This window comes from Anser anser, assembly GCF_964211835.1.
Source record: "Anser anser genome assembly, chromosome: 3".
NCBI classification, from domain to species: Eukaryota; Metazoa; Chordata; class Aves; order Anseriformes; family Anatidae; genus Anser; species Anser anser.
Window position 1 is genome coordinate 102,831,303 of NC_139722.1, and position 13,078 is coordinate 102,844,380.

General features: G+C 42.8%; 2 protein-coding genes across 5 annotated transcripts in view; one reads left to right on the forward strand and one right to left on the reverse strand.

The window, feature by feature from the left end:
- The window catches only part of PTPN14 (protein tyrosine phosphatase non-receptor type 14), a 116,436-nt gene extending 107,429 nt beyond the window's left edge, over positions 1-9,007 (forward strand). For all 4 annotated transcript variants that reach the window (XM_083831996.1, XM_083831995.1, XM_083831997.1 and 1 more), the window contains one exon: positions 1,497-9,007. In XM_083831996.1, coding sequence (XP_083688122.1) covers positions 1,497-1,625 — 129 coding nt within the window. In that variant the 3' untranslated portion in view covers positions 1,626-9,007. The remainder of the gene's footprint in view (positions 1-1,496) is intronic.
- A 1,121-nt stretch (positions 9,008-10,128) lies between these two features.
- SMYD2 (SET and MYND domain containing 2) overlaps positions 10,129-13,078 on the reverse strand; it is a 28,966-nt gene continuing 26,016 nt past the window's right edge. The window contains 2 exon segments of the mRNA XM_083832016.1: positions 10,129-10,544; positions 12,638-12,746. Coding sequence (XP_083688142.1) covers positions 10,464-10,544; positions 12,638-12,746 — 190 coding nt within the window. The 3' untranslated portion in view covers positions 10,129-10,463.

Below are 13,078 nucleotides of genomic sequence, written 5' to 3' on the forward strand. Positions count from 1 at the left end.
ACTTTGCCTCACAAGGCTCTCTGTTTCACACAGCCTATTCATTTCTTCATTCAGACCATCACAAGATGCACGTGCACCCGTGTGCTCGTTAGGATTAGAGGTGCACTTTCACAGTGGGTCTCCCGGTCTGTCCCCACCTACCGTGCTTTAGTTCCTGCTGCAGAGCATTTTAAGGGCACGATTGAATTTCTTTGGGATGAAACTAAGCAGGAAGATGCCCTTTTGGAAGGCACCTGATGTGTCCCAGCTCCTCACGGCCATTCAGTACGTGGCAACAGACAAATGCTAGCCTGTAGTCTGCCAAACCAGCATTGTGGATGCAGGGTCCTCAGGGCCAACTCTTCCACTTTCTGGATGCATGCCTTCCAGAGCCTTGTGCTCGAGCACAGGCTTGGCTGGGGGAGGTCAGGTGTTGGGGCTTCTGGATCTTCTGGTGACAGTCGGTTTCCTTCTCTTAGTGGAAGGATCAGTTGTTCGCCTGCGCTTTAATTTTGTCTGAGGAACCTTTTGTTCTTAAGATCCTAATGCCTGATTTGCCATTTGAAAAATCTCTCAGATCCTCCCTCTGTGAATGAGTCTGACCAGGGATCAGAGCCATATGCACTGAGCGATGGAGCCTGAACTTAACTGTATAATCTTAGCTATTCAATTTTTGCCTTAGACCTTCCTGAAATATCTAGCCTTTAGCCCGAGATAATACAACGAGATAATAGAATATACTGGGTTTATTCTATTTAGTTGAAAACAGGCATATGGAACCAGAAACTTTCAAAGAGAAGAAACCCTTTATTATGAGACCCCACCTGTAGTTCTGCGTTCAGTGCTGGGGCCCCCAGCACAAGCAGGACGTGAAAGTATCAGAACAAGTCCAGAGGAGGGCCATGAGGCTGATCAAGGGGCTGGAGCACGTCTGGTACGAAGACAGGCTGAGGGAGTTGGGGCTGTTCAGCCTGGAGAAGAGAAGGCTCTGGGGAGACCTTACAGTGGCCTTCCAGTACCTAAAGGGGGCCTACAGGAAAGCTGGGGAGGGACTCTTTGTCAGGGGGTGTAGCGATAGGACAGGGGGCTTTAAACTAAAAGAGTGAAGATTTAGATAAGATAATAAGGAAGAAGTTCTTCAGTATGAGGGCAGTGAGGCCCTGGCACAGGCTGCCCACAGAAGCTGTGGATGCCCCATCCCTGGAGGTGTTCAAGGCCAGGCTGGATGGGGCTTTGGGCAGCCTGGTCTGGTGGGAGGTGTCCCTGCCCATGGCAGGGGGTTGGAACTGGATGGGCTTTAAGGTCCCTTCCGCCCAAACCATTCTGTGATTCTGTGTTCAAAAGTTGGTGGGAGGAGAGGGAAAAAAAAAAAAAAAAGGCAATATTTCACTACAGTTGGTTAAAATTCATTACATTTCATAACTATGAGTTCCTGTGTCAGATAACTGAACTTTGAGGCAATGATTGTTTGACCTGATACACCTACATCCTTATGCCTTTTCTCCTTTACTTTACAGAAAGTGGACGTCCCTGTGATGCTGAGACACCTGCGGGAGCAGAGAATGTTTATGATCCAGACCATAGCCCAGTACAAATTTGTCTATCAAGTGCTCATCCAGTTCCTGCAAAACTCCAGACTTATTTAATCTCTTAAAACATCTTTGTGGATCTGACTGAACCATACCTACGAACAAGGGGATCTGCCTTGACAACACTGTGTGCATATATTGCACTTTTTAAAGTTGTCTTGAAAGTAAGGAATGTATGTTCTTTACTATAGTGTCCCATGGATTATTTTATAGAAGATATAATTTATTTTTCTTAGAATAATTTGTGAATTACTTTAATAACTTGTAAAACTTATAGTGAGCTTTGAATTGAGCTATATTTGACATGACTGGTCTGCATTGTAACATGTCCATAGGGAAAGCAATCCTTCATAAAGCTAAAATGCTGGCTTTTATTTTACTACATAGCTTCTGAAATGAACAGTTATTTGGCAGTGGGCTTTTTCTCACATAAGAACATTCTGACCCAGATAAGTGGCTTCTATGATTAAAAAAAAAAAAGAAGAAAAAATAATTGCTAGATGTCAGCTACAGTTCTGTGTGAGTGGAAGCTGAGAACGCACAGTCCTGGGACAGGGAGACCTGAGCATACGCAGCAGGGCACGTTATAGAGGGCTCAAACACAGGCCGTTGTGAGGGCAGAGAGTTTGGGTGCTAAACTGTTCAAATTCCATGAGAATTAAGTTTTTAGATTAGTCCTTGAAAAAAGCAATATTGGATCTTTTAAACAAAGCCTTTGCTATTATCTGCAGTCCTTGGAGGGATTTGTAAGGGCTGAAGCAGTGTTAGAAAACTGACCCAGAGCACTGTGAGGTCAGTGAATGAGTCTTTCCTGTGGGTTGAACAGCAGAGCAATTTCAACTAAATGCGGCTTAAAAAAAAAATAATTAAATGAAGCATCTCCTCATGAACTGCACAGGAAGTTTTATTGCCTAGAGGCTCACCTTGTGTAGCATAGAAAAGGAACCCCATACAAGTTGGACATCTCCTGTCACCTGTCTTAGTTTCCTGTGTCTTCATTGCTGTAGTTGTTTTATTTTCTAGTTCTTTGAACTTAGCCAAAATGATCAGTGTGGTCTTTACCCTGTAGCTGAGTTCCCTAAATAGTGATCCTTGAGGGCTTTAGCTTACAGCCTTTCTTGATTCTTCCCCCATCACTGTCTTGTGGTTTATGAACATACCAAGCAGTCTTCCTTTTGGTATTGGCAGCCCTCGCTTTGTTAGGGTGTTCTCTGTATTAAATTGCACATACCAGCTCTCTTAGGCTGCTGTTTCCATGTCTGGTCACTTTGGGTTCTCCCTCCTATTTATTATAACTATTTTATTCTGGCAGTTTTCAGGGATTCCAGTTAGGACTAGAAATCTGTTCTGCCAGATGCTGTATAAATACATAATGGAGAAACAGTCCTTGCCTGACGTTTACAATCGGAACAGAAAAGGGAAACAAACCTCCTCCGCTTCATAACTGGATTAACAGATTCTTAAGTGGTTTGCCGGAGTCCAAAAATGAAATCTGTGGCAGAGCTAAGAACAAATTCGTGTGTCCTGCAAGTGTTTCAGCAGTTGGACCTGTCCTCTGCTCTCTCATTTTCTGTCCCTCAGCGTTGACCAGAGGTTTTTGCACAACTTTGTGCATGTCCCTTTCTGCACGCTGTTTATTTCATTGGAGCAAATCCACTATGAACTACCTTGCAGCGTATGCACGGTAGCATTCACTTAGTTATTTAGAAGTGATAGAAACTGTATTTAAAGGGCTTTTTTGTTTTTGTAAAAAGCTTTACCAAGTTGCGCTGGGGTTCCCACACTGTTACTTCTGGCGTAAGAGATGGAAAGTTCCTGTGCTGGGGTTGCTCCCCTCCTGATGCTGGCTCCTCCTCCTCGTCTCTTTGCGCTGCCCCCTCCTGCCAGCAGTGCTGCTCCCAGCTGGCTGCTTCGACCCGGCGCTCCGGGTGGCTCAGGCTGCAAAGGAGCCCTGGCACTCTCAGCTCCTAGCCCTGAGCCCCACAGGGCTAACCTCAGTGCTGGATCAGCTTGCCACGTCCAGGCAAATTTCAAAAATCTCCAAGGGTGGAGATTCTGCAGCCTCTCTGGGCCCCAGTCACAGTGTAGTTACTCTGTCATGGTGAAATTATTTTTCTGCATATCCCTTCCCAGGTAAATTTCATCTTTTAGTCCCTCGCTGCTTTTCCTTTGTACCCCTACCTCTGAACCCCTGGCCTCCCATCCTTATCTGTTGACTCTTCCCTGGAGTCTGGCATTTCAATCTCCTGCACCCAAGATCACTCTTCTCCTTTTCCAGAATCCCCACTTCTTCCGTGCATGCTTTGTCCTCTTCTGCCAGGGGTTTTGAATCCCCTTAACCCCGCCTTGGTTGATGCCCTATCTTTATAGCATCCCGCAGCTTGGACAGATAAACAAGCTGGTGTCCTGGTTTTGTCTCCCAACTTCCTACTGTGTTTCTCTTTCCTGAATGAGTCTTCCTGTCTTCTGAGGATACAGCTGTTACGTGGTGGCGTTATGTGAACTGCAGTCATCTGCCTTTCTGCAAAGATCAGCTGCAGCAGCAGGTGGGACAGGTCAAGCCAAGTATTGTTGAAGGCCATGGGACAGCAGTTCCCAGCTCCAGTATCACTCAGGTGTGTCCTAAAACCTACTGTGGAAACACAGGCTGCACTCTGGAAAGACTGCAGTGCATTTTCTCTTTACGACAGTTGGAATTACTCTGCACGTTTGTGGCCATCTCACACTGAAGCTTTCTGTAATTTCCCTCCTACTGCTTGGCAGCAAAATACTGCTTTTTTTCTTGTTCTGAATGCACGTGGCCAAGCTGTAACTAGCTTTAAGTTGAGTATAAAGGCCTAAGCTAACGAGCACTCTCAACTTTGGGATCACTAAAGGGACCCACACACCTACTATTCCGTAAAATCAGCAGGAACTTAATCTAAGGCCAGGTACCAGAGCGCTTCCTAAATTCGTGTAAAAGTCCACTGTGTGTGTTTGGTGCTATGCAATAGGGGTGTAACGATGGGACAGCAATTCTAGTAGAGGCTTCCAGCAACCAACACATGGTTAAGAGTTATTTAGGTGTAATATCTCAACCGTGTTCCTCTTAGGGATCAGTTGAGTTTTCCGTCAACTTCAGTTTTCCTCTGTTTCCTTCTGCCAATGCCAACATCTCTCTTGTTAAATTAGCAGCAACCATTTAAAGTCTTTTCAGCAGCATCTGCATGATAATTGCACAGAGATGCTTTATATCTGGGAAACAAGCCAAGGAATAAACCTTGAAGCAAAGTGTATTAAATTAGTTATCTCGTTATAGCTTTTTGAATAATTTCCTAATGATGAATTAAGTTTGAACTCAGAGCTGTCAAGTCCCATTGCTCCACTTGGATTTGAGAGGTAGAAAATCAGGAGGGGAAATAATCTGTTCCTGTGTCTCGTTATTCAGCTGTTCTTGGCTGAAGCGCATCCTCCTGTTCCTGCAGTTGGGACAGAAAAGTTACTTCATAAAAGAATGTAAATAGCTGCGTTTAAAAGGAAAATTAAGCAAGCGCCTTCTATGCAAAGATACATCACAGGTGTCTTAGAAAAATATTAATTATGAAATGGCACCAAAAATCCTTTCCAAATTAAGTCAGTGCCCATTAATGAGCCAAATAAGTGGCCACCTAGTAAACAGTCATTTCCAATTAACTCATAACGTGGCTGGTGTGGTAGATAGAGGCCAACGTGACTCACTTTTTCCCTTTCATTGTCAAAGAATGGTAATTTTAAACTTTTCCTTTCATCTCACTTCAATGTACTTTTTCCTGCTAGATTTTATCTTGAGTAGATCTGCTAATATCCTACGTGAATTGGGCTGGAGCATATCTTCAGAGGTTCCCTTCCACCCCAGCTCGCAGCCGAACCTCAGCATGCCAATGGGTTGTGAGTGAAATGTGATCCACTTCTGTAGGGGAAAATCTGAACCTCCTGACTTTCAACCCGTTGTAGCTTTATCAGTCCTAAACCGCTTGGGCAGCATTTCCTAACCTCTTAGGGAGTGACAGGAAAATGCATATTGTATCCAATTTCGTTAGTCATAGCAGGAATGAATGTGTGAGGCTTAAAGCAACAGTACTGTTGACCCACAGACCTAACAGAGGAGTCCTTCAGCAGGAGACATTTTGAGTTACTGTTGGTTCCATACTTTTATCCTCAAAGCATGACTGTGGCTAGGTTACAAGAGAACAGTCTCATCCATTTTGAGTGGTTTGGATAGAAAATCTTGCAAAAATGTGTCAGTTTCCAAAAAAAAAAAAAAAAAAAAAGAGCTTCACCTTAAAAAAAAAAAAAAAAATAGTTGGAAATGGCCAGTCTTCTCCAAGGTTCCCATGTTTTAGTCTGGTGTGCTTAGCCTACGCTCCCCAGCTTATTTTCTAAGAAAGAACTTGGAGTGGATGAGTAAGTGTGACTTGGGAATTCATTGCGTGTATTTTCCCTTTCATGTACTTTTAATCTGTATTTAGTTTTGCAATTTGACAGCTTTTTTCCTTTAAACCTTTAACAATGGTGGTATTGAGGCTGCTGGCATCAAATTCTTCTTTAAAGTTATGGTCAGAGCATTTCATGCCTAACAATACCTGGATCAAGGACGGGAGAGATGATGGCTGAATCACTTGCTGCTCACCAAGTCTGCTCAGTGCTGCAGAGCTCCTTTTTCTGTGCTCCACGGGCTGCATGGAGGATGGTGGAGCTCGGCCTGCTTTGGCGTCTCTTGTCCTTGCTCAGCTGAGGTAAGATGAGGTTTGATCCCGCAAACCTTCTCCTATTATAGAGGTGTATAGGGACCCCAAATGCTCAGCCCTATTGGAAATAGCTTTTCCCTAAACTAGTGTTTCAGGTGAAGAGACACACCTGTGAGAATTTATTCAACCTATTGCTAATGCACTCCTTTATAAGAAGTATATTGAAGGACACTTGTTCCGTTTATTTAAATCACTTGCCTCAATTGCAAATATTAAATATTTGCATGATTTCAAGAGCTTTTTTTAATTACTTCTTTCTTGTAAACAGACAAATGCAAATGGCAAACGATAGGTTGGAAAGAAATGAGCAAGTGTCCCTGCTTCTAATTGAGAAGGTTATTTTAAGCTAATACATTATTTTTTATCCAGTACTTGCTGTTGCTGTAGCCCACAAGTGACCCTCAGGTAAATGCTGACAGGCAGTCTCTCACCTGGATATAGATAGCACAGAGATCTGTGGGGAGAAATGCAGCAGCTACAGACCGTAGTGTGTTCACCACAGCTGACTTGCCAGCTCCCTCCTGGGATGAGATGATGACTGAATTAGCTGTTGTCAGTCTTGCTAACGATTGGTGAGCTGCACGCTTAAAAAGCAGGAGCATGAGCATGGCTGATACCTGCTGTAGCAGCTCTCGTACCTCACTGGGAGAGGTTAGATTTTGCTGTTTGTCCTTATGGAAAAGAATGCTTCACATCCGGAAATCCCGGGTGGTACACATCTCATGAAATAAAGGATGCATCATGTCGAAGGGGCACATGTCCAAAACCGATCTTGGAAGGGCAGCACTGCATGAAAACTTCATTTGTCCAATACTCTGTAAAAATTGATACGGTTCTGCTGATGGATGTTCAGTCAGCAAGAGAAAGGCTCGAGGTCCAAAACCCTGAAGGCAGTTGTCCCCAGCTCATTCTTAGCCTCCTAGAGAGGTATTTCGTACAGTATCAGGTGCTGTGAGGGCTGCTCGTGCAGGTCTTGCCATCCATGCAGCTGTGTGCCCCCCAGACTTGCAAGGACTGTGCTTTGAGGAAGGGACAGCTGCTTGCTTGGGCTGCGAGGCCAGGAGAAGACGAAGTTCTAAGCCACAAATAAACTACTGTTAGCTTGTGAAACAAAACACTACTGTACAGCACAAAAATAGCAGTGTTTATATAAATATTTAAAAGTAAATAGATTTTGTTAGCGTAAGATACTTTAAAAACAGTGAAATTTCGCTTGGTTCTTCCCAGCCATTTTTCAGTTGACTTTTTTTTTCATTTTGTTGATGTTTTGTTGCTTGTGCTTTGTGTGCGCCTTCACTGGGTGCCCCCTGCTGCATCAGCAGGACCTGGCCTCAGGAGAGTGAACGCTGGTGGGACAGCAGCTCTCACTGAAGAACCCCAGCACTAGTTCGAGGTAATGAGAAGCCTAATGTCTGAGCACATCCCTGAACTGAATACAGGGCTTCGCAGCTTTACTCTTCCAGATCACCTGCATCAGGACTCAGTATTTTGGTCTGAGTCTTTTTTACACAGATGCTTCAGTGGCAGCATTCCCTATCAGGCAGGCAAGACTAAATGAGGACGGCTTCCTACAAAATACTTCTGTGGCAGGTTGGTAATTGGCACTTAAGAAAGATAAATGAATGTAGCACGGGGTGTTTAGTCCCTCCAACACACCTGGCCATTAGTGATTTAGGGGCTTCCCCAGGTTAAAGCTATATCCCTCTTACTGTGTTTAATAATTACTGATGAATTCATCTTCAGTGAATTGCATTTTATTACAGTGCATTTATTCCTCTGGCCTTCACAACGTCCTGTGTTGGGGAGTTCCACAGCTTAGTAACACATAAATATGTAAGGACTTCCTTCTCGTGTATGTTAACTAGAAGTATTTTCTTGCTGCTACTCAGAATCTTTAAAAGAAACCAACTCTTTAGAGCCAGAAACATTGTTAATAGCTTGTTAATTGTTTACCCTGTTGAGATTGCTCCATATGGAAAACATGTTTTCCTCATTAGTAAAATACCTTTCTTGAGATATTTTACAAAGGAAAAGAGTTTACACATGCAGATGACTGTAATATTCCCATATATAATTGTGTGGGACATGTTAAATGAAATAACATGTTTAAGTTTTATGTCACTGGATTTTACTGTCCTGTTTTACTTTCAGTATTTTGATGCTTCTGTTGTATTTTGTTCTTTAATTCTGTACATGACAATTAAGCGTGAACAGTGATCTAAATCTCACAGCCTCACTGTATGTACACATTTTGTAGAGAAATGGGACATCAGTTGCATGCCCTTCCTGTCCCCCGATCCCTCTTGTTAGGGCTGAATGGCAGAACTATGCTATGCTATTGAAAGCCTTTAAAAAAAAATCTATGCATGCTATTTTATATTCTAATGTATTATTCATATCAGTACATAAGCTTATGCTTGTCAGTTTTATCTTGTGTATAGAACTGATTACTTTTGACAGTATTTTTGCACTGTTTCTTTTCTTTCTCTTTTTATAAAGTTCTATTCAGCATTAATTGACTGCAATAATTTTTTTTTACCCTTCACTGCCTTTATGTAAATAGTTTCTTATATGCCTTTTCAAATATGAAAGTCTTCCATCACTAAGGTTTTTTGGTAAGGCTGTCCTTCATATTCACAGTATACAATAAACCTTTTTTTTTTTCAAGGAAAAGTATGCACGCATTCTTTCCTATTCAAGCTTAAGGTTTTGTATTAGCACCTTTCATGCTTGTGTTTGTTTTCCATGGCACAACCAGGGCCACAGTGAGTTGTGAAGAATCTGCTGCTACTGATCAGAGCCCAGACTTTCCATTTCTAAAATGAAGGTGCTATTTATTTCCCTGGACGATGGTTTGTGGGACAAGATAAAGTCAGACTAGAATGAGACCCTTCCTAGACTTGGCTGTGGTGAAAGGGCCTTGGATCTCTGCAGTTCCAAGATCTGGTGCAGTTTTACGTACTCCACCAACAGTTGCTGGCTAGAGCGCAATGAAAGCTTTCAGCAGAATGATCTGACAAACCCTTGAGCTCTAGCAGTTTTATTTTCAGACCAACACCTACAAGAAAGAAAATATCTTGAACAATGGTGATGTGCTGGCTCTCTCATACTTTCTAAGCTGTGAAAGCAGTAAGGAACGGTCATGTGGTTTTACTGTGCAACATCCTTCAACTATGGTACTGAAAGTACAGAGCCACTCTATCCCTCTTCTTCCTCCCCCTATCCTTTAAAGGTATCTCTTGCCATCAAACTAAATGTAGAGGAAAAAGCCTTTAACATCTTATAAACGTGCAAGGAAAGGTAGTTCCCTCTGGATTTTTCCTCAGAAATTGGTCTTGTCCCTCCCTTAAAAGTAATTGCTAACAAACTAAAACAGCTTTAACCCCCAGTAATAAATTCACCTTAACTTATAAAGGGGATTAAAAAGCCAGAAATTGCACAGTGCATGTCTTGTGTGATCCTTTTGAGCCCTGAGATAGGCGCCAGCATTCTCTGTACGAAGCCTGCTGAGCTCTAGGTCCTTACAGCAATGAATTCCCACCTGCCAGGAGCAGTGAGGGGCCTGCAGATGAACTAACTGAGGGAAAGGTGCTGAAGAATTCACCAGCCCCATTTCTCCTTTCTTTCAGCTAAGCCACTGCAAGCAAAAAATGATTTGTGAAAATAGAAAGTGGATACTAAACCACAACAACAATAAAAACACACCAATTTTGCTCATTAACTTGACAGATAAAGTGAAACAACTTAAGCGTAAGTGTCAAACTAGTTGCACTCATGTAAGTGTACAAGTGGAATCAAGAGGGGGTCAAGACCGCTTTATTTATTTTACACAAATAAGATGCACATTAAAATCCATAAAGAAAAATTGGCCATTTTTGCACGAGCTGTTAAGAAGAGGCATACCCTCTAAGAAACTAAGAAACCATGGCTGTTTCCTTTAAAAGAAAAAAAAAAAGGCAATTGTAGATTTGTAGAAGCTAGAAACATTTTGCAAACCCTAAGTGTGTTTGTCATTCCAATTATAGGACAGAACTGTGTTCATACTCTATCACTTTTCAAAGCACTCCTGAAGGTTTCCGTAACAAGGCTTTTTAAATAAAGGTTTGAAGGCTTGCATAGATTCAAAGGCTCAGTGGTCCTCTAATTCCTTTTTGATCTCTGAAATGTATGGATGATCTTTCCCGTGTGCTACTTCCATGATGGCAATTGCCTATGAAAAGAAAAAAAATATTCACACAATTGATTCATATATAACACCAGGCTATAAATACTCTCTTTGGAGGTTTGAAACAGTCTGACACCTCTAGCTACTTTTTGTCCCCTTGTAGTCATAAACCCAGTAGGAAATAAAATGAAATTCAAAACTAAGTAATAAAGGTTTTTACATTCATAGAATACATCTTTCATCTTAAAGGATCCCAAAGCACCTTTCAAAATGATATTCCTGACAAAACTGCTTTGAATGCAACCAGCTCCAGGACAGAAAATTGCACATGGGGTGGGTAATATTCTGGCAGTACACTTAACCACTGTCAGATGGAGCTTGGCTCCTACCAATTTGTCCTTCAGCTGTCAGACTGACAAGCAGGGCTATTGCAGAAAGTTGTTTGTTTTTTTTTTTTTTTTTAAAAAAAAGGCATTTCAGGCTTGATTCTGTAAACCCTTCACTGATTCCAGGGGGCCACCGATGTTTTAGGAAGGAAGCATCTGCTTATGCAGCTGCTGAAGTGAAAGCAAGAGCTCCTCAGATTCAGGCTCCATTGTGCCAGACTCCTTGCAATTTTACCTACAGACAGCTCCGGTGCTAAGAGCGAACGTTTCAGACAGCCAAACCCACTGTCTTGCAGCTTCCTGCCAATATCCACAGAGTGGATAGAGTGCAGAGGCAAGATTTCCACTTCAGAAAAGGACAGCAGTGGCCCCGAGCAAATGTAATAAAATGTAATAGATAGGATGGAAAAAAAGTAAATTTAGACTGTCTGAGAATATTCAAAGACCACAATGCTAGGATAAAGCAAGGAACTGCAGGAGCCTAACAATAAGAACATTTAGTTGTTTTCTTCTTAGGAAGTTTTTATGGAATTAACCTCTTACACTTGTTAAGCCGGTACAACAGGAGCCTTGGTTTCTACCTCGACAGCGGTGAGAAATGGCTCCATCCCCCCTCCTGCCCAAGAGGAGAAATGACAGCCTCCTGGATGAGCTGCTTGCAAACTGACAAAGAACAATGGTTTTGTTTTTCCACTAAATTCCAAACATCAGGGGCTGGGATAACTTTGGGCAGTTCCTGTAGGCAGCTTTTGGAAATGAGTCATTAGAAAATGTTTGTGTTAGGAAGCTAACTATGCCAACACATCTACCTACGGTTCCCCTCGCTCCCATCCCATGTTCCCAGTGGCACAAATCCCAGTTTTAGTCAAACCTTGAACACCACAGTGAAGAAAAACCTCTGCTAATTTTAAACTAGGTGATGGTTACATTTTAGAGCATATATACTGTATCTTTCACCATGGCTGTATGGCTTTGTTATTGCTGGCTAAAAACTTGCCAGCATCTAAAAAGGAAAAAAAAAAAAAAGCCCCAAAACCATGGCATTCCACACTAAGCCATTATATGCTACAGTAGTCACTGATACGTAAGAAACTAAAATAAACTTCTGTCCAACAGCAATAGGGGAAGAAAGTCAAGAAACATGGTACAGACTAACAGTAATTAAAAAAAAAGAACCAAAACCTAAAGAATAAGGAACAGGCTAATAAAAGGGGTGAAGAAAAATGTAAAAAAACAAATGCTGTATTTGCCAATCTCAGCATTACCATATGCATTGAATTCCCTTCAACTATTTAAAAATAAAGTGGTTCCAGAACAAACAACCACCAAAAGCATGCCTAGTTTAACTTGGACATAGGAATCGCAGGCATCAATGAAACACTGTGTGCCTTTTATAAGAACCAAACATTTCTTCCTGTCCGTACCCTGCAAGGCAGGAGAAGCCAGAGTTCTGCTTCATTTACACTAGTACAGCTCTAGCTCAGAGAAGAATGTGTAACAAATGTTTTAGGATAACACTCCCTCCAAGTGCTGCAGTGGAAGTCCACTGTCAAAAGATACGGTCCCTCGTATGAGAGAACAGGCCCATAATCCAATCTTGGAAAAATCGAAACTGAGCCAAAATTCCTGCAAGCAAATAGATTAACACGTGCTGCGTTTTCAGCCAGGCCAGGCTGATTGTCAGAGCAGCACATCGTGTTTCAGCGATTCCATGCCCAAACTGGTGTTATTAACGAAGGAAGCAGGAGATACCCTCTTCAGGGCCTTAACCCCAGCCGGTCTGTTCTCCAGCGCCATGTGCAGCCTCCCTAATTTCAGCCACATGGAGGCCACGTTCAGCGAGTAGGCGGGATAATGCTGACTGCAAGAGAGAAGGAAAGTCAACTTTATCAAACCTGGCAGTGGCGGAGCGTTCCCCCAGCCCCCTCCCTGCCTCTCGTTGCCCCGGCCCATTCCCTGCTCAGCCCCAGCGCTGCGGCTGCCAGGAGCCAGCGCCAAGTGTTTCTGGGCCGGGGATGCCTGTCACTGGGGAACTGAACCGAAACTACCATATGCCCCGCCGCAGCTGTCAGATGGCAGTGACTTTCTGCCACCAGCTTTAATCCAGCCAGCTACAGAAAAAGACAGCATTGTTCCTGGTTTTCACCCTGCACCCACAGAAGCAGCTCTGCTTATTCCACAGCCGTCGGTCCC